General features: G+C 38.5%; 2 protein-coding genes across 2 annotated transcripts; one reads left to right on the plus strand and one right to left on the minus strand.

Annotated features, from left to right (window-relative positions):
* The first annotated feature begins 580 nt into the window (after nt 1-580).
* On the plus strand, nt 581-21,102 carry cd4-1 (CD4-1 molecule). Its single transcript, XM_063486480.1, has 11 exons — nt 581-617; nt 14,082-14,205; nt 17,798-17,868; nt 17,965-18,120; nt 18,217-18,363; nt 18,718-18,954; nt 19,042-19,416; nt 20,125-20,370; nt 20,517-20,617; nt 20,736-20,779; nt 20,995-21,102. Exons 3-11 carry the CDS (start codon nt 17,811-17,813, stop codon nt 21,023-21,025), a joined length of 1,395 nt encoding a protein of 464 aa, XP_063342550.1. The 5' UTR covers nt 581-617; nt 14,082-14,205; nt 17,798-17,810; the 3' UTR covers nt 21,026-21,102.
* A 314-nt stretch (nt 21,103-21,416) lies between these two features.
* Nucleotides 21,417-24,669, minus strand: LOC134636481 (CD209 antigen-like). Its single transcript, XM_063486481.1, has 5 exons — nt 24,607-24,669; nt 24,325-24,519; nt 24,065-24,216; nt 23,856-23,977; nt 21,417-21,650 (listed from the first exon to the last, which is right to left on the minus strand). Exons 1-5 carry the CDS (start codon nt 24,626-24,628, stop codon nt 21,488-21,490), a joined length of 654 nt encoding a protein of 217 aa, XP_063342551.1. The 5' UTR covers nt 24,629-24,669; the 3' UTR covers nt 21,417-21,487.
* Between the last annotated feature and the right edge of the window lie 795 nt (nt 24,670-25,464).

Genomic DNA, 25,464 nt, shown 5'->3' on the forward strand with positions numbered 1-25,464 from the left:
TCATTTATTTCTATCTGCATGTCACAATCATAGGGTCACATAACACCGTCAGACTGTGCATGTAAATCCTCATTGTGCTTTAGTGGTAACAAGTAACAAAATTATTAAAATACTATAGTTTAAAACTTTTACACCCTTGTTCTTTTGCTCTTCTCTGCTTTAGACCGTGCCTACACTGGTTTCAAAGCTCACAAATTCCCTAAAACTGGTGCAATACCATGCAGCTGTTGACACCAGAGCAGCACTACATGATATGGAATAAACAGTAAACACCTGTTTACCTCAATAACACGACCACCCGTGGCATACATACATACATGCTCATAAAGTGAAGTATTTTCAATCTTTTATATGAGTTAAGAAAAGCCCCTGTTTTTTGCACGAAGTTGAGCTTATCAAACCTCTAAATGTGTCCTCCAGGCTTGTGCTTGTGCCTGAATATGTAATCTAGTCTGTAAAATGTATTAAGTGCATAACAGAGGGGATGAGATCATAGTGAACGCTGACTTCCTGTGTGTGTGTGTGTGTGTGTGTGTGTGTTTGAAAGAGACACCTGCAGTGCACACAGCCTACCAAGTGTCAAAGCTGAACTCATAGCTGTACTGAGAAGATCCCATGTAAGTACTCTGTAATACTTTGTATGTATACTTTAGTGTTTTACGTGATAGTAGCAGGTTTTAAAAGCTTTTCTTCAAGGGAGATGATACTTTAATCAGGATAACAACATGTCAGGGGCTCGAATCATAACTACATGCTGACAAATGTCAGAGACGCTGTGAAAGATCCACTCTGATAGACGCAAAGGGGCACGTAGGGTCAAGATTCAAATGTGGTCCCAACAGAGGCCGCTTTTAAAAAACAATTTGACTGATTTGTCTTGAATTTGATCTGCTCGTGTTTGTGTTTGTTGCCTGAAAAACTGGCACAATTATTTTCATATATATTTATATCATTAGAAGAAAATGACGATCCACAGTTCGTAGCCAGCGTTCAGTGTGTTTGACTGTCAACACATGAATTGAATCAAATTCGGCAACACTGAAAGATTTATGGTTGTTTTATCATCAAACTTAAATAATTCTCAAATGAGCCGGTCCTGATCTGTAGATTTTACCCTCTATGGGACGTCTTTCAGCCTTCATTAGTCTCTCTGATGTGCTTAAACCTAATGACAACCCTGAGGAGGATTTCAAAATGTCACATCAGAAATGCCTAAAATAGAATTTTCTGCTCTGCAGTCTCTTTAAATGTAAAGATCAAAATTTATGCAATAACAGCAGCGCCAGCAACACGTTGTTGATTTTGCAATAAGATGCTAAATTTATCCTGATCTTACGCAATCAGGACATAAACTAATTTTAATTTTTGGAAAAAATGTAAAGAAAGTTAAAGTACAGTTAACAGTTTAAAATCAGGCAGGTTTACTTGAACGTTAAGTTTAGTGTGTGTGTGTTATTCCTTTTAAAATATGATAGTGCTAGCTTTGCTGAGGGCCTTGTGCCATGCAGAACGCTTAACTTTGCAAGTAAATAGCAACGTTATTCAAAAAGCTTCAAATACCTTCAAATATTTTTAACACATTTGGTAAAGTGTTTCTTTTACGGCATTTATAAATTACTGAAGTACACTGTAGTAAAGTATTTCTCTTTTTAAGTATATAACGTTAAAAATGTTTTCACAAGGTTAAACTTCTGACTTAAAACAGCCTTAAAAAGGAAAAAAACCCTCACAGATTATTTTATTTTTATATTTTTGGCACTGATAGTGTTGACAGTAACGTACCGCTTTTATTTAGTTCAGGTAAATAAGACCTGTAGTGTTCCCTCGTAAAGGCCATTTACAGCTGAGTGTGGATCGCACCTCATCTGCTGTTTTCTTTAACAAACAATTAACTCTGAGAAGCTTCCAGCGTGCGTACTCTTCAGAAATACAATGTCAGACGATACCAAAAAAATCAACTTATAGCAGGGTTAGTTCAAACGCTACATGTGGTGGACAACATATGATTGTAATATAATAAAAAAAATTGCTTGTTTAACGCAAATCTCCTTGTAAACTGTAACGCAGAGCATAGTTCAGCTGTTATACTGTGGAAATTAAACTTTAGATCACACTAAGTGGTAAAATCTCATGTTTACTTTAAACTCTAAACTCAGAGGTATTACTCAGGTATCCAAACTAGGTTACCTTCAGAAAATAAAAGTTCTTACCTCTCGTTAAAGACAGGTGACGCGTACAATGGTTACATCAATGATGGCCTTGTTTTATTGAATGGTCCCAAAGAGTCGTGAAGGCACGCAGTGAGCCTGCGTGGCCTCGGGGTCCTGCTGGTTTTGTTTTAGGAGGACCCTTAAACTTAAAATGCTTCCTATGAAAACTGATGATATAAAATAAATGAACAAATAAATAAATGAATGAAATGAAATTTACCAAGCGCTGTACTCTCACTCGAATATAAAATAAAATAAGTGTAGGATCAAACAGGCTCAAATTTTTTGATTAATATTACAAAAATGGGCAATAATTTAGTCTTAGAGATATCTCACTTGAGATTAGATAGTGCTTCTTTTCTTATCTCTGAACATTATATCAGGATAACAGTCTAGATTTCACTAATCCGTGGCTCATAGTATTTTAAATTTTACTCATGATAAGCACCATTAAAATTAGATCTAGCAAACATGGCAAAGTGGCTGCAGACGGGCAAAGATCTGGCATAAAATACTAAAAAATAAATTTACCTGGCTCCCTTTGCGTGAGCGCTTTAATAGATCGCCTCCTTTCAGCTTCTCCATGTTTTATCTACTGCCAAAGCTTAAAAGGAGTCATATAACTCACAATTTTAAAAGTGATATTACAAAGTGGTAACAAATTAAAGGAAAATCCTGGATACCCCCGACCCTGCCAGCGAAGCGATGCGATGCAGTGGCCCCTTTTTACTTTGAGGGGCTTGTCCCTCGAGAGCAAAGCGTCACTAGAAATCAAGCAACCAAAAAGTTGATTTGCACTTTATCCTTTCATGGAGCACTTCTATCCTGATGGGAGCGGTCTGTTCCAGGATGGAAATGCCCCCGTCCAGAGGGCACGAGGGGTCACTGAACGGTTTGAATATAAAACGATGTGCTACGGCCTCCCGAGACACGCGATTTTAACCCAGTATGAATGATTTTAGGCTGATGTACTGATTTGCTCTCCCCATCAAATGAGAGAATATCTTGGAAAAGAGTGGCGAGCATCCCCCCAGCAGAGTCTCAAAGATTTAACACAAATAGTGTAGAAAAGTGCACCCAAGCTGTTCAGGCGGCACGTTGCGGCCCAACTTCTAACTAAGACACTTGCTGCTTTTCACATATCTGTATGATGTTACTTCTGCTGCGTGTGCACATTTTATGTTCCAGTTTGCTCTAAAACTAAATGTTTTCTGACACAAATTAAATTTGGCAACATACATGTCGGATACAGTCCATCAGTGGCCAACAGCACAGCGCTGCAGCACAGTCTGAAACAGAAGCGCTACCTTGAGCTTAATGTGTTGACTGTTTGGGATTTTTTACACCAAAATGTTAACGTACAGCTGAATGTTGCACCTCACAGGTGTCAGCAGGCACTTCTTACTTGCTGAACTGTCTTCTTGCCTTTCTCATTTTGAGGGTTGTCTGTTTTCAGTTTGCTCAGTAGGATCGAGGTTGGTTGGCTGATTTTGCCTGTGAATGTCGTCCCCATGTCCCCGGGTTCTTGGTTGTTTCAGCTTTGTGCTCCGGATGCTATTCCTACAATTCAAAGGACTGAATTGTTTATCTCTGTTTATCCAGAAACACCCATAAAGCTGTTCAGAGCAGTTCAAAGCCGTTTATCGTTTATTACAGACTAAATAAAGTGCTGCTGATTTACTCTTTTTGTTGCATATCATTGTAAAGAGTTATTAAGTGTACTTGTTTCTTCTTCTTGGACTTTAGTAGTGAGCAAAAACTCTCCTAGAGGCACACACTGTATGTATTTTGTTGTTCTCTGTAGGCGATTACTGAGATGTGCTTCCCTTACCCTGTTATGAAAATATAACCTGTCTACACTGGAGGTGTTCTCATATGAGACATTAGGATTCCCTTTTCATGGGACTGCATTAGTCAGTTCTCTTTTTCACTGTATTACCCAAATGTGCACACTCATAGACACAAACATGCAGTCATTCAAAGTGAAACTGCAATTTCTGAACCAGGGTGTGTCCCTCCTTCTGCTATTTCCATTTGTCTTGTCATTCCATCGCTACAAACCATCAGGAGCCAAATTCAGGTCAGCAAATTGAATTTTTTACTTCTTGATATCAGCAGGTTAGAAATGTCACTGTTAAAGGACATTGTTGCTATACATGTACTTATTGTTTTGTGCAACCTCCATAAACAGCATATTACTGTGAAATTACGCTTATGTGAAAAAAGGAAGTGGACCGTTTTCCCATTCTGAACTTTTATGTATCAGGACATAATAAAATATCATCTGATCCTCAGCAGGGATTTGCAGGCAACACTCCCATTACCACGGCAACCACATCCTGTCCTCCAATCAGGCCAGTAGAGTTAAAGAAATGTGCATATTATAACAGCAGCTGTATGGCCGCATACCTGTGAGGTTGTTGTAAGGTAGTTTTGCGTCTGTTAGTATCAGAGTAACAGTCTACTTCCAAAACTTCTCTGCAGTAAACTATAAAACACAAATATGGGATGTTATAAGGTATTAGCCTTAAAGATTAAGAAAACAACAACATGTGACAGATTAAACTCTTTCATTGTTTAGTTAACAAAAACTAGGAGAAAAAGCAGAAACTGTGTGTGAAATAGACGATTCAGGAGCTTGCAGAACAACCTTTAACAATAATCATTTTCTGTATGACTTTATCAGTGTCTCACATCATGTTGGCCCACTTTTCTTTGCATTTTTACTTCAGTTCATTGAGGTTTGTAGGCATTCATTTGTGCACAACTCTCTTCAGGTCCCAACACATCATTTCAGTCCGGTTGAGGGCTGGATTTTTCCTGGGCCATTGCAACATCTTGATTTTTGATTTGCTGCTGTGCTTGCGATTGTTGTTCTGTTGCATGACTTAGCTGTCAGACAGATTGCTTCACATTTCTAAAAGTGTTTCGTATAAAGTTAACTGTCAACTCAGGACAGTGACAGCAGAACAAACCTAAATCATTACTCCTGACTGTGCTTGACAGTTGAGGTGTTTGTGCTGATAAGCTGTGTTTCATTTTTCTGAGCGTTATGGCCAAACTTCTCCATTTTAGCTCGATCTGTCTAAAAGAAGTCGTGTGGTTTGTTCAGATGCAAAGCCATGCTGCCATGTTCTTTTTAGACAGTGTTTCTTCTGGCAACTCTTCCGAACAGGATGTACTTGTTCAGTCTTTTTCTGATTGTATTGTTATGAACTTTTACATCTAATAAACTGAGGCTTGTAGAGTCTGAGATGTAGCTCTTGGGTTTTCGGCACTTTCTCTGAGCATTGCTCAGTCTGACCTTGGTGTGAATTTGCTGGGACATCCACTGCGGGGAAGATTAGCAGCTGTCTTAAATGTTTTCCACTGACGAACAATCTTTCTCGGTGTAGAATAATAAACTTCACAATGTTAGGAAATGGCCTTAAAGCATTTATAGCATTTACATATAGCAGTTAGTTAGATTACCAGACTGATCGGCAGTAAAAATGACTTCTCTGAGGTCACTGTTGATGTCTTTCTTGTTGTTAACACAAACCTGAATGCTCCAGACCTGTAAACTGTTAAAACAGCTGTGTTTATACAGGTGCTCAGTCTTTACCATGATTAATTAATGAAGTGCATTTGATTATCAGCACCAGGCTGCTACTTACCTCTTAATTCCTATGACGAAGGAATTAAGTGGTGGCTCCCACATAGCAAGCAGGTCTGGCCCGGATCTGGTATCAAGCCAGCACTGCTGGCTGACTTCTGGCATGATGAGTGGTACGTCATCCAGATATGGGCCAGGCCTGGCGTAGATGGCACTGACTATGTGATGGCATGCCACATCTGGCTCGATTATGTTTTGGGTTATGTGGCCCAGGCTCATAGAAAAGAGGTCTGGATCCGGCATCAAGCTGGCACTTCTGACTGACTGGTGTCATGGAAGGGTGTATGTCATCCAGATGTGGGCCAGGTCTGCCAATGATGACATAATTTATGTTCCTATTTTCCTATTTTAGTTAGAAGACCCAAATGCCATGTTGCAATACGATACTGCTATGGTAGCTAACATTTCAAATGCAGGTTTGACAGGTTTGTGAGTGTACACTTTACCAAAACCTAGTGACGGTTTACTCATGTTTATCACAGGGTGGCTGTAGCTCAGGAGGCAGAGCAGGTCACCTACTGATCAGAAGGTTAGTGGTTCCATCCCTGTTTCCTCCAGGCTGCATATCAAGAGTGTGAATGTGTATGAATGTAGTTAAGAAGCACTCAGTTAAGAGAAAGTGTGTGATTGGGTGAATGTGTCATGTTGTATAGAGCACTTTGAGTAATCTGGGAGAGTAGAGGAGCGCTATAAGAATCAGTCCATTCACTGTCTGAACAGAGTTTCATCATGTTACTTACTATTATGTTCCGGCACATGTTGTTATTACACGGCTTGATTAAGGTACACATTAGGCTGAAATCTGGGGCAGCACAGGACCAGCAGTGTGTCTACAACTGGCTTTGTGCTGGCCTATGTGTGGGCCACCTCTGGAAAACCAGATCTCAGCCACTAAAGGGCCGTCATTCTTTGCGGTATGTGAGCCATGTGTAAGCACATTGTGTGGGCCAGATCCGAGCCATACCAGTTTTGCTATGTGGGCTGTAGCTCAGGAGATAGAGCAGGTCATCTACTTATCGGAAGTTGGATCCCTTTTGATTCCCTCCCTGCTCCAATTTGTATACCAGTAAGTTAACAAGCTTGTAGACGTAGAAACAAGTGCTTGTCTGTGAATGCTGAATGGGGCAAAATGTATAAGCGCTTTGAGTCCTTGAGTAGAAAAGCGCTATATAAGAAACGGCCCTTTACTGTTTAAGGATTTAATTATTCATAAACTTCTTTTTAACTTTTAACTTTTGTTAAATAAATAATGATACAATATGTCATGTCACATGTTGCTGTTCATTGGTGGTTGTATTTAAATAATGTTAAGTACTGCTAAGAACCAGATCTCTCTTATTATGTGTGATACATTAAAACTTTAGAGATCAAAGAGGGTGTTTTTATCTTTTTCACATGACTGTAGCAGCATCTCCTCGCTCGGGCACCCCGAGTTTAGTTTCTTGGTTTTGTCAAACTATGACAAGATATCAGCTTTGTAGAAGTTCCCCTTTTTCTTCCACAACATGGTTAGGGGAATGCTTTGGTATTTAACTTCAGAGCATCTACCCCGAAAGTGAGCACAACTGAACCCTACAGGAGTCTCGTTGACGGTGGTAAAGCCTCAACACGTAATAGCTTAAAATAACCACCATAACATTTCTGAATTAATACTCTGAACACCAAAGAAAAAGGAATTATACTTTTTACAGTTTACAGTAGCTTCCTGTTTATATTTTTTTGTACAAAGGAATCGGCACAAACTACAGCGCAAAACTCTGTAAACTGTCCTTGATTTCAACTCCAGTTTGTTAGATTGAAGTATTTGGAGAGGGGTTTTTTTGCAAACACCAGTAAAAAAGAAAAGAAAAGACTGCATAATGACCCTGACACAAGTTGCAATGAAGCCACCATTATTACAAATTTGTTTCATATTATGTTAAATGCCAAACAGCAGCAGATTGTTGCAAAAAACACCAAACAAACAAAAAACAGTTGCAATAATCAGCAGGATGGTGTGTGAGCTTTCAGAGCAGGGAGAGGCAGCACACAGCAGCCAGCTGTAACCCCACTGCAGGTGCACTCCTTTAGGTTCTCTGCATTTTAAAAAAACCGAATTTCCTGATTCTTTTTGAAATGATCGTGTGCCGGGTGATTTCCCTGCTGTAAACTCCCCTCGTGTTTCACTTCCACACAGGTTTTAGTGTCAGAGCAGCTTTTCATGACTGGAATCGCTGTTAAAGCAACCTGCAGAGGGGGATCGGTCAGTGACCGGTCGCAGGCTAAAATCATTTGTTTTCTTGTTTGTTGTTCTCTCATAGGTGGCATCTCAGCTGCTCCCCTTCGTCTTGCTGTGTGTTGTTGGCTTTTAAAACTAAAGAAGTGAAAGTGTTGTTAGTAGGCAAAGGGTAACATGCAGTGAATCAGGAAATGAAGCATAATGGTTAAATTAGGGCCGGCTTTTTAAATGCTCTTCAGCTCTGTTTGTGTAACAAATGTTTTCTGGTTTTCCTGTTTCAGTAGGTTCACATTAATAGAAACTCTTTCACTGTACACCTGTACTGGCTGTCTAATACAGCTCTAATGTAAGAGATTGTCTTCATTCTTAAAACACGTCCTAAAGTTAATGTGACAAATAACGCAGGTACCATTAAGTCTTTCCCTCTTTGTGTTTCTCTGTCAGTGTTTTCTAACATTTAATGAGCTGCAGCAGACATGAAGGGGGGGATTTTGTGCTAAAAAGAGTGTCACTTGATTTGACTACCCACATGGAAAATAAATAGAAAGTGCTTAGAGCGAAATGTTTATGTCTCATGTTCAGGTGATTGACTCTTTGACGTTTTCCTTATACAGTCGTAAGATATTTAGAGTGAACTGAGTAAACATTGTTTTGTGAGGTAGAAATTAGTAGTGAATGCAACAGTCACAGTGAATTATCTCTTTATTTCTCCACATTTTGTAACAAGAGTAAATACAGAACGACATCAGCTGAGTAAGTTAAGCCTCTTTTACCTTACAGAGCCGGGAAGCTGTGTCTTTTACCAAATATGTGTGTGTTTTGCTTGTAGTTTGCTTTGCTACTAAATAACTGTTTGCGAAAAATCAGCAGCAGCCCAGCAAGTGGAAAACTAAACGACAATTGCATCTTTAAATTTCTCACTTCCGTATTAATGATGTTTACATTTACATCTTCCAAAAGGCACACTGTCTTCATGTTGACTGTGTTTTATTTTGTATATTTGCGAATCAGATGTTTTATTAAATTTGTCACAGATACTTTTGAAACATCAGTGTCCAAACTTTTGACTCGTACCGCAGGTCATGATCATCATTATCAAAGGCAATATAAACACTTTTTCTATTTCTATATCTTTTAGTTTACCTTTAACTTTGAAGATGATTTTTACCCATTAAAAAATCTGCCTCATCTGTTGCCTCTGAAGCGGCATTAGGAAGCAGGCTCCTCAAAATCAACGCCGCGGGGCCGAGCCTGCAGCGAACAAAAAAACTCCACAAATCCACATGTGAGGCATATTTTTAAAATGATTTGATTGTTTAATCTAATGGCAGCTTAGTGTGTTTTTTAGCTATTGGGCAGATGTAGCAAAGGAACATCACTGAACTCTTCCTGACACTTTGAATGTGGCTGTCTGTACAATGAGTGGCAACATGTGAGTAGTGGAATAGTGGTTTTGTCCCTAATGCTTTGTTTATGCAATTAAAATGCAGGAGTAGACGTTTAGTTCTTATTTGAATGCATGTTGATGGAAAAAAAATTGCAAAACATTTCCATAATTTCCGGATATAAACTGTAGGATGTACAGAAAAACATTACTGACTGAAAACTGAATTTTGTCTGTGTCATTGTTTTGAGAAATGCTCTAAAGCTGACATCAAATGGTTTTTGTTTCCATTTTGTTTATTCATTTATTACAATAAGCGAATAATCATATTGTCTCGATTACTTACAGGAATGCAGTAACGTACTTCAGCTACGCTCAGCGCAAATGCTGCATACACGTCTGTAGGCGCTGTGGAAATATACAGCAGTGTTTCCACTGCAAACAAACGTCATCATTAACCTCATCATCTTAATCACAGATTTATAGTAGCAGTCGTGTGCAGTCCATATGAATTAGAAAATCTACATGAACTGTGGCAAAATCTACATTTTCCTTTTGATAAAAACGATCATCCAGCGGCCCACAAACCAAAAATAACTTACAGATACTGATGATGGAGGTTTTAGCGATGAGTGGGAGAGACAGTAAACTTTTCTGTCTTTGCGACTGTTTCACAAGTTTGAGGTTTCAAAGAAGCTTGAATGAAGTTCCCCTCATGATGAAACAGACTAAATGTTTTCAGGCACTGAGGGAGAATGTCACTTGTTTCTGATTCTTAACCTCTTTTCCACTGACATTTTGTTTATTTATGAAACACAAAAACAGCCACAGACTCTTAAACTTCCAGCACACACCCAGCACCTTCAGCACATCCTCCCGTCTTTGGCTAAATCGCACGCCATAAGTCTAACCTGTAATTTTATCAAATACAATAAAACCAGCGCAAGTCAGAGACAGGAAATAGAGATCGATTGCCGAGGGAAACCCTCTGTAGGAGAGATTGGAGGCTGAGGAAGCATGAGAGGCATATGAAAAAAGTGAATCACCCTGTCTTTCTTGCTTGTGGCCCACACTTTGTCTTTTTCTTTTTCAGTAATGACACAGTGTGGTGCACACCCCCTCGTTAGGCGTGTGTGACTAATGAGGGAGTCCTCACTTTCAAGGTGTTTTCCATCAAAATCACAGCTCATAAACAAATATGCATCCACCGAGGAAAGAAAGGGGTGTCACGCTGATCGCAGGCTTAGCAGCAGCTTTCATATCCGAGTAATCTGAAAGGAGCTCCATTTAAAAGCTCATTTCATTTAGGCCTGTAAGCAAACGTTTCGGTGAGGCAGCACAGACTTGAAGGTTTTGCTTTACGAGTGAACAAAAGCTTGTTTCATTTCGAGCTCAGAAGGAACAGAAGCAGGTGTGAGCCCTTCATGAAGGCAGTACAGAGGCAGGCAGAGAAACCTCAGAGAGACACATGAGACGTGTGTGAGATGTTTGTTTTGTCCTTGTTGTGGTTCCTGTATCTAAACCACCTCAGCAGCGTGTTTCTGCAGCACCGGTCTGATCCCTGTAGCCTTCATTAGCTGTGATGGAAGAGATCATCTGATTTCTTGAATGAAAAATAAGCGATTAGCTTCTATTTCAGCAGAACAAACAGCCAAACGTTAACCCTTTACAGAGTCAGTGCATCTGAATCTAACATGCTGCTGAGCCTCTCAGGTCTGCCCTTCAAAGTGTAGTACTTTACTGGTATGGTGCCCAAATTTTAAGCAGTTTTGATTCGATTTAATGTAATCTTCCAGTCACAGGATCTCTCATGTTTTCTGAAGACATCAAAGATGCTCAGATCTTTGTAATTAGTTTGCAGTTTAACGTTTTATCTAGCACATCAGCACAGCTGCCGTAGCTCTAGGCGATGCACAAGGCGATACTGTACTCACCCATACAGCTCGTGTGTACAACTTCTGAGAAGCTGACAACAGTGAGAAAACACAGAAATCTACAGATGTTGTTGTTGAGTCGAGTGCAAATGTGACTCGGCTGCATTTTAGGAGTGCAAATAAGAACAAGCAGATGATCAGCTCCCTCACAGGTGGACAGTTACTATTATTAAGTAATAAAGCAATAAGTAATCAGAGTGCCGTACAGAGAGAAAAGTGAAATGTGCACAGAATCTGAAATCTTAAGCTCAAAATTATGATACTGATCCCCAACAAGAGTCATCTGTGGGACTCTTTATATCACTGTTAAGGTCAAGAAGGGAGATTCAGAGAAAGGCGTTGTTATATTTCTCCCGGACTGCCCGAACTCTGCAAGCTATACGTATAAATGAATTTTAGTGGCATGGCAGATTGACTGATGACGATTGATTGCCTTCATGTCAGAGAAAAGAAGAATATTGCCTCTACCATGAATTTGATCACACTCTGGTAAAATGAACTGGATTGTGTGATGCTGCTTGCCTTTTTTTAAATGAACAAAGTAGTTTGCTGATAATTACATTCAGCACAGTTACATTTACAGACTAATGTTGGCCGTCATAGACCTAAATCTGGTCAACCTTTTATTCACGTGTTTGTCTGTTAACAAGGGGTCCGAGATATTTTAGCAACTAAAATGACCCCTTTATACTTTATACAACAAAACCTAATTTACATGGCTCTATTCTAATGTAATCAGTAACGGTTTTAAATCATTTTGATGCTGAAGTTTACCCAACTCAAACGCTTTAGCAATATTTCATCGTCATCAGGCACCGAGTATGTGCCTCTCGACTTTTGCAGCTTTGGTTCTCTGAGTTTGTTAGCTACATTCACTGTAAAACATTATAATGCAGCGATTCCAAGTAAAAACATTTAAATAAAACAAACCAGAAACATTTCCATCATCATACATGACCCCACACAACTTTCCATTATCCCTGACACACCATTGTTCCAATTCCTGTAATCTATGAAAAGATATGAGTGAAGTAGACCGATGAATTCATGGTAGGAAATGTTTTCATGACTAAAGATTAAAGACAAATATTTCTACAACGCTAACGTCACAGATGAGTCCACGCGGTCATTTGAAGTTAAAACTCGCACCCAGTATTTTTCTGATGAAGTTTGATCAGTTTGTCTGTTTAATACAAATTTGCTGTTAAGACATAAAGAAACGGGAATTATGTAAGACGGAAACATTCAATAAAAAACTATTGATCGCTTTCACCGGCGCTGACCGTTTGGCGGGTCTTTTCTTATCAAACACACAACGGGAAGATTTTCTTTACTCGCCAAATCTTTACCTTTCAGTACAGTTTGTTTTATCACCAAGGTTAGTTCATAGAATCTTAGATTGAAAGGAAATTTCAATTTATTGCTAGTTACCGCCTAATAATATGACACAGTGATTTTTATTTTTTATGTATGTTGGATTTGAATGTTCCTCAATGCTGTAGCTTCGGCGGAGCGCCGTAACAAGCACAAACAGATTATAAACATCGAAAAATGAGTAACATTTAAGCTACTCAGTAACAACTGAAGAAGACATATTGTGAACATTTATTCTGGCGGGTATGTTTGTACGATTGTGTTTTTAGCACCTTTACACGCGCGGCTGGGTGGACTTATAAATTTCACAAAGTAATTGTGTTTGTTGACTTTATTCTACTTTAACATCCATTCATCTTGTTCTGAACTTTAAAACTTAGGCCGTGATTATTGGCTGATTGATGATTCGCTCGCCGTGTTCAGACAGCAATATTTGTTTGCTTTCTGGAAGAAATCTAAACATGTCAAAGATGGAAAAAAAATGAACGATAAGGGCAATTTTAAAGTGCGAAAAGGTTCTGAAAAGGACTGGTCATGGAAGTGAGAGTGAGACCTTACAGAAGAGACGCTGCACTGCACCATCGTCGATAGACTTGAAGGTTTGAAGTCCATGAAGTCTGTTAATCCGTCATATATAAATTAATCTCATATATGCCGCTCTCCAGGGAAAAAAAACATCCCTAAACTTTTTGCTTTTCTCATCCCGTTCTGCACTTTATCCGACTTTCTCTCCAGGAAATGTCGCATTTTTAATTTGCATCCGTCAACTGTTTTTGTGAAGATTGGTTCAGCAGTTCATGCTTGAATTCTGATACACTAATTATGTATCTAAATTGGTACAATTATAAGACCAGTGGAAAATTACAATAAATTAGTCTGTAAGCGGCTCATGTGCCGCTTAGAACGTGCTAAGGATAGATAATGAGTCCGGAGAGACCCTTCACAGAGTTTATGACATAAACAGCATCTCAAACTTAATGAGCTAAGACATTTTACCCCATTAAGATTTGTTCTCTATTTGTTATTATAGCCACTGGACAGATTAAAAGTAAAAACAGAGACTCAAAAAAAACCATTTAATTTTACTGATTAAATGACGACATGATTACACTGCCAGAGCGATGCGTTTCAGTGTTTTGTGTATATGAATCTTAGATATTTTGTTTACTCTAAACAGTACCCAACGGTAAACAGTTTAAGGGGGTAGAAAAGTTTAGAAAACTGATCTTGAGTAGAGTCTAACAACCAATCAAAGGTCATTTTTCTGACTTTGGGTCTGATCAACATCTGTGTGTGTGTCTTCCAGGCCAATCAGTGCTGAGGGAGGTGCAACGGCATTTAAAAAGAGGGCTCGTTTGATAAATATACAACACTTCCGACCGACTCCGGATCACTGAGCACAGAGGGACACTCTGCACTGAGCAGCCGCTGTAAGTATTGTGTAATTTTTCAGATTTTAACCTAATACACACATAATTCAGAACCACGGCAGACGTTATAAAGTTGATTTATACTAGAATTATCAGTATCACATTTTCTTTTAAATAATAAGTTTGAAATATAAACATGTAAAGCCTCAGCAGGCCCAGTGGAGCCAGAATATCACGCTGAGTTTTATGCAATTAGAGCTCCAAGGTAAGTTTTATAAATTGACAGCGCAGTAACGATCCTCTCCAGATATGAAAAAACTGAAATAAAAAACTAAATAATAAACTTTTTGGAGGATTTTAAAACACACTCATTAAATGTTGCCTGAAAATGTAATTTCAGATCGTATTATTAAAAATGTTAAAATGCTAATCCAGTTTCTTGTATTTCTTTTTTCTTACATTTAACTTTTTAAAAAACGTATAATCGTTTAAGCGCTGAGCAACTGACCCGTACAAAACAGATGACCGCTGGGCATAAAATGTATGTGTAATTTTCAAATTATACATTTACAATAAAAGAGGATATAAACATTTACACCGGTGGATTATTTTAGCTTGAAATAAATATGTTGACGTAGCATTAGCGATAGTTGTGTATCACAGTTATTTTTTAAGTTACACACAAATTCACGCTTTATGACACACAAGTATTCCTGATTTTTCTGAAAAACAAACAATCTAACACTTCAATTTTTTCTTAAGCTTCATAAATAAAATATGTTTAAGGTGATGGCGAAAAAATTTAAGAAAACCTTTTGTCAAATTAATTTAAAGCCTGGCCAATAAAAAAGAAAAAAGAAGACAAATGAAGATAAAAAAAAATGAGATGAATGAAATGAAATGAAATGCTGCTGTTAATCTGGTGTCTCTGTTCATTCAGCTCCCCCCCCTTCATCTCTCTGCTGTGTCTGACCCTCATCCTCCCCTCCCCCCCGTCTCTGTATTTGTTGTTGTAGCTCCCTCCTGACTGCAGATACAATCATGTTGGTTTCTGGGTTATACTTCCACAGGTGCGATGACTTTGAACGTCAGTTTGTCATCAGTTTCACTCCATCACCGATCTTCCCTCATTATTTTTTCTTACAAACTCTGATACAATTCATATTAAATGCTGCAAGACTATGCAGTGTCAGCCGAGTGAAATAGATTATATTGGAGCATAAATTCTCTGAGACATTCTCCCTCAACACAAAAACACCCCAGATTTTATTATTTCCTGTTGATTTTCTTCTTTCGGTAGCTGGCTCATCTATGAGCGCTAACAATTAGCTTTTTTAATTCAAGATTTTAAGAGTGAGGCCCTAGAGAGATCATTGCACTCTAAAGCTGTTACAAGAATTATTTATATTATTATTTTCATGTGAGTAATGAGGCTATTAGTAGGATAAAGGAGGACTCGGTGACTTTTATATTTATCCCAACCCATTTATGCACATTTAGCCCAGAGGACATTATGCATCATGGAGCTGATTTTCCCTCCAATGGTGAAACTTGTGAAAACCTGTAATATTATTAAAGGTATTTGGGGGCGCTTTACTGCACAGAGGCATGGAGAGCTGGCGCCCGGGCTGGCCCAAACTAGAGACTCCGCAAACCTTTAATTTAGGCGTAAGTTTAAATATCTATTAGCAGTTAAACCTTAAACAATAACTCAAAATAGCTGGACACGAGCAGTTATCGTGTTTCCACCTACATTATAGCGCATTAAATTTAGATTGAAAACACATTCGGTCTCTGATAAAAACAAAACAAAACATGTATTTAGGTGTAAAGTTATGTTTTACCTCACTATTGAAGAATATTTTGATAAACAATTCTCTGATCTTCGTCTGTTTCATGAATAAAGAGCCCACAGCTTTATCCACGTCTCATAGAGAATCGTGTCGTTATAGACACAGCATTGCCATTTTTCTTTCATCAAAATAATTTATTATTTTTGATCGATTTATGTTTTGATCTAAAGTGTTTAATCCAAAAAAGAAAACTCTGATACAGAACTCAAGTCTTATCATTTAAAAGTCAGATAGTTCCTAAGATCTCTGGAAATTGTGGAGTGTGACACAAATAAATCTGATTCGCTCAATCTGCTCATTCAAAATAAAAAGTCTTTAATGAACATCGGCTTATACATTAAAGAAATATTCATAATCTTACTTTAAAGCTGCTTCCCCTTCAAGAGTGTGTTTGTTGGGAGGGCACATAAATGCCCTCTTTTAACATTTTTTCAATATTAATTTATTTATCTTTTTACACAAAAATACCTTTAGAGTTTCTGTGCACAACCATAACACAGCGTACAGGCAAAGAGAAGAAAAACAGAGATAAGAGGTGAAACACAGAAAAAAAAGGAGAGAAACATCTACCTTAAACCACAGTATAGGTGTGCTGCCGGTGCTGTGGTCTTTTTAAGCGTGGAGAGATCCGTCTTTCGTGGAACACAGGAGGAAGAGAGGGGGTGTGAGAGGCAGAAGAAGGGAGGACTGGGATAAGAATCTGCACCCTTCACTAAATCAAGTCCCACCACAAGCCAGCTTACGCTCTGTGCCTCTTCCCTCCAACATTTGTCTGCTTCTTTTCATCCAAAGCCCACCACAGGCCGCCTACTCTCAGCTCTCTGAACTACTTGTCTTTTATCTTCTCAAATCTCTCAAAATCTGAGACCACCACAAACCCCCCTTTGCTTCCTGTTGAATGATTTCACTTTGCACCAGACTTCAATATACACAGGACGCTACAACTAAACTAAAGACTCGTTTTTACTGAAATGCTTATTTTTCAACATCTACTTTTCTTCTTGTTTGTCACTAAATTATTAAATATAGTACGACATATTTACGATGTATTGCAGACCTGTTCAACAGCTCTGAAAGACCTTCAAGTTTCATTTACAGGTTACATAGAGAGTTATTTATTGATTGATTCTTATGCAGCGAAGTACAACATCACTACTAAACACCCTCAAATCAATCAATCAATGCTTTTTTAAAAAGTATTATATTGAGTTCAGGCAGCAAATCTCAGACAATTGAACAATAAATTGGGTTTGCCATATAAACTGAAGAATTATGGTGTATATATTTAATATTAATTTTTGAATCACCTAAGACCTGTTTGCTCTCTGTCTACTCTTTATCAGCAAAGTCATATAGACAGCTGTGTTTTATTAGTCAAAGAAATCAATTGTTATAATTCAATACTTGAAACAAAAAAAGTGCTGGTGGTGTTCCACAAGGCTCCATACTCGGCCCACTCACTTTTCACTGTATTTGCTCTGACACATCAATAATGTACAGCAGGCTGATGTGGAATTTAATTCCATGGAGATTTTCTTTATTGTTTTCTGCTGTGTTGTATATGTTTCAAAGGACTACATGCATTTGTGATCAAATAATATATAACAATTATACCTCGGGCTTTCTGATGCAAAGAAAGTAATAATTTTCATGGTTATTGTTCTGCTCTTTTAAGAAAGTTGTACAAAATCAGGCTTGAAGTCTTAATTAAAAAAGTTAACATTTGAAAGAAGCTATAAAAAATAAAGCTTATAGTTACTATAAAAATCTATAAACTGTATTTTTATTATATTTTTCAGACATATAACAAGGATGAAGAACTTCATTCAGTCCCTTCTCCTTCTTATCGCTGTGATTGTGTCAACTACCGGTAAGACGCCCTGACTGCAGACTGATTTATTTTGATTTGGAAACTGGACTATTTGGTATTCCATATTAACACATAACATCCTTCTCATCCTCGTAGGTGCTCAGGAAGAGATTTATGCTAAGCAGGGAGAGACGATTACCTTGGTGCCAGCGTCCTATCCAGCACAATCTTATGTGTACTGGTATTTTGAAAAAAAGGATGGTCATCAACTTGCCTGGCTCAACCCCTTAGGTGGAAAGGGATTCAGTGATGGTAAACCATATATTTATGTATATATTATTTATTTATTTATTGTTACTGAACAGGTAAATAAAAAAATATTTTTAACAATAACTTTCTGCCTTGTAGATGAGAAGTGGAAAAACAGGTTGTCCTTAACTGGTGCCTCGCTGATCATAAACAATATACAGAAAGACATCTTCGGGACTTTTGTCTGTAAAATCAGTGCAGGCGGTCATGACTCCATCACTGCATTTAAAGTTATTCAAGTCAATGGTAAGAGCAACAATTAAGGTCACATGATTAGTGTGACCTAAGTCAGTTGATCAGTTTCACATAAATTTTTTAATTAATGGCTTATTAAACTTTAAACCACTGTATTTACATATCTGCATCATATTCAACAGTCCTACACAAGTTGTTCAAATATAGTGCATGTTTTTAATTTGTGTCCTGAGATGTTTGATGTAAGAGCAGTTTAACTTATTAACTTCTTAACGTAGCCTTTATAAATTCATTAGACATGACAATCTGTTATTTTTAAACTACAGATGTGAAAAATGTTTATTTTAAAATGTAAATATATCACTTCTTGTCTGTTTCCTTTATTCTGCTTGTTTTCTGTGCTAGTGACTGAGAAATCAGCCTCTCCTCTGTTGTCTGGCGATCGTCTGAGACTGACCTGCAGTCTGGGACGGGGTCCTCAAAATACACCTGTGATTTACTGGCTCAGTCCCCAGGGAAACAGAGAAGGAAACCAAGGAACAGTCAACATTCAAGCCAGTAGAGAACACAACGGCCAGTGGGACTGTGTAGTGAAAAAAAATGGCAATGAAAAGAAGTTCCCAGTTTCTGTTACAGTTGTGGGTGAGTTTCTGTGTGTTTGCATTTGTTTCGCAGTTGTGTATCCTCATCTTTAAGATCATGTTTCTAACAGTTTCTCCTCCTTTTTAGACCTCGCCCCTGTGCCTTCGCATCAGTATACATCCACAGATTCGTCTCTCACCATCCCTTGTTCTTTCATTTCTCCTGTTACCTGGGAACAAGTGAAAAAAAAGGAGATTGAGGAAGTTCAGTGGCAAAAATTCTCCTCAGGCACCTCTCCTGACCAGCCACAGCAGCTCTTCTCCCTCGATTTGGAAAAATTTACCTGGAAGAAGGTTCAAGACAAAAGCAAAGGACTGTCTCCTGTATATAACATTAAAAACGGAAATCTGTCTTTGACCAAATCAAAGGCAACAGTAGAAGACAGAGGACGCTACACGTGCTCAATGAAATTTAAAAATGGCAGGACTCTGGAGACCACAGTAGACGTAGTGGTGTTGGAAAGTAAGTCATATTTTTGACAAGACCAGCTCTGTGTTGCACTCACCTCTGTTATATTTAGGGTTATTTTTTCTTTATGACCGCTCGTGCTGCCTCCCTGCTCTGCCAGTATTTTCATTTCTCTGCTACTGAATTTATTTGCAAGTGTCCACAGTATGACATGTTTCTCATTCACAAGCTCCTCTTGTTTTAATTGGGTATATTAAGCATCCCCTCTGCCACAATAGCGTGCTAACACAGTGAATCTTAATTGGACCGTGTGTTATGAGAATTTATGAAGTAAACTATGATTTCTCAGTTTCGGCTGAATGTTTTTTTTAAAGTAGAACCAGAAACAAATACAGATCTGATGTATTAATTCACAGGAAATTGCTCCTATAACACAATTTCTCTGGACTGTTCTCAAGCAAACCCACAACTCACATTATATTCAAATGATAAAAGCTATGTTTAAATATTGATGTGAGATTTTGAATTTCTACAGCATTCACATGTGGAGGTTTGAAGCCAAACCTTTTGTTTTTTTAAAAGCTTTATTTGGGAAAAAAATCATAATGTCTTGTTTAGACATCATTGCTGCTTTCATGGCCAAAGTTTTAGTATGATTTCAGGAAAATGCCGTTACAGACAACTTCTTAGAAGCAATTTATTTTATAAAATGCATGTTTTTCATTTTATTTCTTTGTTCTTTCTCTTCTGCTTCATCTCCAGTCATCGCCCACCCAAAACCAGAGCTAATCTATGGTCAGCAGGTCAATCTGTCCTGCAGCACTGGTGAACAGCTGCCCAATGATATGAAGTTAAATTGGACTTCACCTAAAACATCGTCATCTTACATCCTTTACCCCACCCATATTACTGTCCCGGAAGTGGGCAAAGAAGATAACGGAAAGTGGGGGTGTGAGCTATGGCAGGGCGGCAACAAGCTGACGTCAGATGAGATACTGCTTAAGATCGGTGAGCACGGGAAGTGAGACGAGCAGGAAGTGTGACATGGGCCTGACCTTGTGACCACAAAATTTTAAGACAGAAACTTCTTTTACATGATGTGTTCTTTCTATACTGTATACTGTTTGATGACTGTCTGTCTCTGTTGTGTACAGAACCCAGACTGAGTGTGTGGATGCTGGTGATCATTTGCAGCGCAGCAGTCATCCTTCTCCTCCTCCTCGTGCTCGCTTTCATCCACTACCGACGCAGAAAAGTACAGTTCAGCCGTTCATATTCCTTTCTTTTCAATCACACTGAGTTATTAGTTCAGCTTTAAGAGTTATCCCTCTATGTCTCTCTCTCTCTGTCTGCCTCTTTGTCACTCACATTAGCAGAAAATGAGACTCCTCAGGCATCGACTCTGCCAATGCAAAAAGTACGTACTAACCATTTCCTGAACTGGTAAAATTCTCCAAAGCCACATTTACAAGCATGCACACTTATCAGCACTAAAATCTGAATGACACTTTGAGCCATGAGATATTTTTTGAAGTACGAACATTACTTAAATAAGCATTTATGATTTGGCTTTTGTAGTTCTGCGTCAGTTTCCATAACTCAAACAGAAACCTGGGACTTTTTCTTTTTCAGCCCCAAACCAAAAGGATTTTACAGAACATGAAAGCTCACAAACCGGATCTTTAAGAAGAAACGGGAACACGCTGAATTTCTGATCTGATATGTTCTGATTTACCTGATTACCTGGATTTACATCTCTCATTTTGCCATATTGGAAAGTACAAAAGAGTTTTGTTGGATTGAGGATCAAACATATCAGGCAATCTGGACTGATTTTATGTATTTTATGTATGATTATTACCATCTGTAACTTTAAATCATTTACACTTTGAGTCTATCTGTAGACTAAATTTCCTGTACCCTTATGTATATTTTTTGAGGAGGTCTGTAATGCTTTCAGATGTGTAGATGCTTCTGTAAATTTACATACGCAGCATATTATTTGTGTATAGTTTATTGCTAAAAGTGGAAAGATGAAAACTGTAATTTGTAAAAACGTTAGCAGATGTTTTCAATAAAGCATCAAAATCTTTCTGAGTGATGTTCCTGTAGAGGTCCTCTTGGGCTAATTTAGCGGGATGGCATCCATCTGACAGATTCGTCCATACTGGAAGGAGCAGGGAACATCGTACCAGTTCTTATTCTGGGTGTCCACCACCGCACAGTCCTCTCCAGCTTCCCCACCAGACTTGTTGTTATCTGGCTCAGACTTCAGTGTGTCCCAAAATCTTTACAACGCAGATGGAAGAAGATTAACATTACTTTCATTAATATTCTTCTGAAGTGGCATTTCACCTGCTAAGTTTGTGCACTGTTTTAACAGCTGTCTTGCTAAGGGGAAGATGCATTACTTTTAGGTAATTCTTTATTCTTCAAGAGCCATCATCAGCTAAAGGACCTGTTTATTTTGTGCACATTTCTAGTTGTGACTATAGTTAGTTTGAAGGATGCAGGAACTGATGCAAAACATGCCTACACCTACATACTAGTTGATGAATTGCTGTGAAGTTTTGCACAAAAAAAAAAAAGATCAAATTGACTTGTCCTCCAGTGCTACCATCGGGTTTTCAGGGAACTGCCACAAAGGTTATTTAATAAATGTTTATGCTTTGTATTTTTCATCATGTCTAATATGGTGATATTCTCATGAAAACAGTAGTAGTTTTCTTCTTCGAGCAGTTTTCTGATGGAAAAATGTCATGACATAATGAGACATGCAATTATATTAAAACATCTATAAATCTAAACACCATCTGTTGGAGGGAATTTCACATACACCATAGGCTAGTCCAGAGACTTCAGCAACCTCTTCAGCATTATTAGTAATATGACACCTATAAAAATATAAACACCCCACATTACCTAAACCAGTAATTATGTACTTGGTGCCAAGAAACCTTTGCTGTGTATAAAAGCCCGATTAACAGGCTGAAAATGCTCTTTAAGGTCTTGGCGAGCTCTGTGAACCCATCTTGGTTGATTTTAATCGATGCTGATCCTCACCTCTGGCTCGATCACCGTTTTCTCAAAAGAAGTACATTTATTGTTAAGTCTTTAGTGAACATGCATGAGCCAAAACTCTGTGTAGGTGTCAAACTGTATGTTTCCTTTACAGCATATGAAACCTAAATAAAAGATGATGGCAACGTTACAGAAGCACCCAGGCCTTCATTTTAAGTCTCTAAAGCTCTCAGTGTGTAGGCAGGCAGGTGCTGCAGCTCCATGCAACAATGTTTGCCGTTAAACCAACGATAGGTTGCTTAATGATTATTCAGACTAGCGTGTTCATTTATAAATGTTTGTTTTAGGATTGTATAGAAATGTCGTGTTTGTCATTTGTCATAATAATAGAAATATTTGTTTAAAAATGTTTAACTAAGTAAATATGATTAAAGAGCAAAATGGTCAGAATTAGCGTCAGCATTTTCATTTTGTTTTATAAACTGAAAATTAATAATTCATATTTTCAGCAAACGTTTTATCCTTCATTTTTTGCACAATCTGCACTACCAAACAGACTCTAATTTGATCCGTACATCTATCTAGCAGTGGCCAAAGGAGTCTTTAACTGACATGAACAACAATCACGCAAAAAAACATTTTTTTTACTGTTTCCCAACTGCTTCTCTACCAGCCATAAACTGTATATCAAAAATGGACACAGCCAGTATGGTGTCACCCACTGGTTTGCAAAGTCCTGCCATGAAACCTTGAGTTTAGCAATGACGATGAGCGACCCGAGGAGCACTGCAGCTCTTAAGGCAGCAGCGTATCAATCAGTAGTTAGGCCTGAGCTAAACCACACTCTGGTTTAACACAGGCCTAATCCTCATTTTTGACTACAATCTGATGTTATATAACAAAATGCATAATTTTGTGTTAAAATAACTATCAATTGAAACAATAAAGCATTAGGAAAGTGTTCATGATTCATGATTTTTTTATTGACTTCCATACAGTCTGACTTCTTTCTGCGTCTATATGAGGTGCCCCCTGCTGGCCATTTGAGAGAATGCAAGTTCCTGTATCCATGAAACAAAGCCTGTGTGGTCTTCACAGTAGGTGCAGACATTGCACTCGAGTTACAGTGAGGAAAAACTCATAAGTGAAACCCCGTAACTGTTTAGGGTTTTTTACACAAAAGCTATAGCAGCTGATTTAACCTGTTTTAACAAAGCATCAGATGGACATTTTTAAACTTCTAGCTTTTACATATTTTTAAATGTCCACAAGCTTCCCTATCACACAATCCACAGTGAGAACTATTTGCCTCTCTAACTGATGATCATTTGTAAACTGCATCTATTAACAACCATCAGAAATGCTTTGTACTTTATTCTTTTATCCTTTTTTTTGTTAGATCACCCACTTTTTGTATGATGATACCATCCTGAGAAGACCATTGAAATTTGAATCAATCAATTCATACTTACGAAACTTGAAGCGTTGAGTTGTCCACCCATTTCCAGTCTCCTTCGTTCTCAATGTCACTCAGCCCAAGCCAATAGAATGGGTTAAACGTCCCAATCCTCCTGGCTTCTTTTTCAAGAGTGTCCTAAAAATATGTACAATCAAATTCTTTAGCACTTGTGAATTCCAAAAAAATACATTCGAAACATTTAAAGTACAAAGAAACTCTCACATGCTCTTCTTTGGTGGTCAAGATGGCGAGATGTCCGCCTATATCCTTACATTTGAGCGTACTGTTAAGCCAACCGTCGGTATCGTTGCTGAGGAAAAAGCAGTGATCCCCTACATGAACCCACCCGTCAGGACACTCTGTGCAGTTGATCGCTGTAGGGTGACACGGGGACAGACAAATATACAAGTTAAACATTTATAGAAATGTGCAGAACAAGAAACAAGCACTGGATTATCATTCATCTGCTGAATGTTCGGTACCTGGAGCTGAACAGTTGTGTGCCAGGTCGGAGTACTGGTTACACAGGTGTCTGAAACGGTCCTTCATAGACTCTAGTTTCAGCTTTAGAAAGGTCAGCTCTCCCTCTGTGTTGTCTGCACCCTGAGCAGATTCAGCATTAGCGAACAGGCCGAGCACAACGCAGAGGATGGCGAGGCCTTTAATGCCCAGGGTTGCTGATGACAGACAGCAGACTCAGCACTAGCACACATGCAAACAGATCCGGACATACAAATATCTGGAGCTGCATCGGGGCTTCTTACCTTTCTTTTGGATAAGATGCATGGTGTCTGTCAGCTTGCAGGATATCGCAGACTTTGGTGTCCTCTCTGTGCCCTCTTGATGTTTTATATAGCAGTTTGTGTATCAAAGAGAAGGGAAAAGTACAGATTGCACAAATCTTCCAGACAGATTGGACTTTTCATGGCTATCAAACCATGTAAACTCAGATGGTGCAATCTCTTGTAGCCAAACTAGTAATAACCTGCCATTTTGGATTGCACAAACAAACATTTGATGATGGCGAGCTGGCATGTAGGTTCAGTATTATTTACCAAAAACATGAGCAAAGTTCTCTTTCTGTCCCCAACTTTTTTAAAACTGGCCAAAATGTTAGGACTGAGTATGACTCAGCATTTACCAGCACTGCAAGTGTGTGTGTGTGTGTGCTGGTAAACATGTGCGTGTGTACTTAAGGTTATTTGTATTCTCTTCATAAGCAGAACAGCTGTAACAATATCACCTCTTCACCACACACACACCAGATGCCCACTCTGTTCTTCCAGCACACTGTCAACATTTTTTCTGGTACATGTCCAAGTTATTTTTTTTCCTGGCACCTTATTCCCACAGACATTGTCAGCTCTTGTGCTTCATGAGGTTTTTGTTATTCAAACCAAACTAATTAAAGCAGAGAGGAGGGGTGTTTCATGTTTGTGTCTTATTCAGTGACTGCTGTGCTGAAATTTGTGGTTGCACATGACCAGAAATTCTTCTCTTCTGATTTCCTGTACTTTTCTCGCTGAGCCACAGCTTGGCTCTTCTTTCTTAAAACACGCTGTTCTCGACTGCTTTCCCATCACAACCTTGTCACAGCTCCAGTTCTAGTTCTTGTTGCTTTA

Source organism: Pelmatolapia mariae, linkage group LG10_11 (assembly GCF_036321145.2).
Source record: "Pelmatolapia mariae isolate MD_Pm_ZW linkage group LG10_11, Pm_UMD_F_2, whole genome shotgun sequence".
Lineage (NCBI taxonomy): Eukaryota > Metazoa > Chordata > Actinopteri > Cichliformes > Cichlidae > Pelmatolapia > Pelmatolapia mariae.

What these genes read in the sequence shown, in the direction of transcription:
- cd4-1 (XM_063486480.1), top strand. Translation starts at nt 17,811, where the DNA reads ATGAAGAACTTCATTCAGTCCCTTCTCCTTCTTATCGCTGTGATTGTG. An exon ending in TGGAAAGGGATTCAGTGATG is followed by an intron (nt 18,121 to 18,216) that starts GTAAACCATATA and finishes TCTGCCTTGTAG; the next exon opens with ATGAGAAGTGGAAAAACAGG. An exon ending in TGAGATACTGCTTAAGATCG is followed by an intron (nt 20,371 to 20,516) that starts GTGAGCACGGGA and finishes TGTTGTGTACAG; the next exon opens with AACCCAGACTGAGTGTGTGG.
- LOC134636481 (XM_063486481.1), bottom strand. Translation starts at nt 24,628, where the DNA reads ATGCATCTTATCCAAAAGAAAG. An exon ending in ACACAACTGTTCAGCTCCAG is followed by an intron (nt 24,217 to 24,324) that starts GTACCGAACATT and finishes GTCACCCTACAG; the next exon opens with CGATCAACTGCACAGAGTGT. An exon ending in TGACCACCAAAGAAGAGCAT is followed by an intron (nt 23,978 to 24,064) that starts GTGAGAGTTTCT and finishes ACATATTTTTAG; the next exon opens with GACACTCTTGAAAAAGAAGC.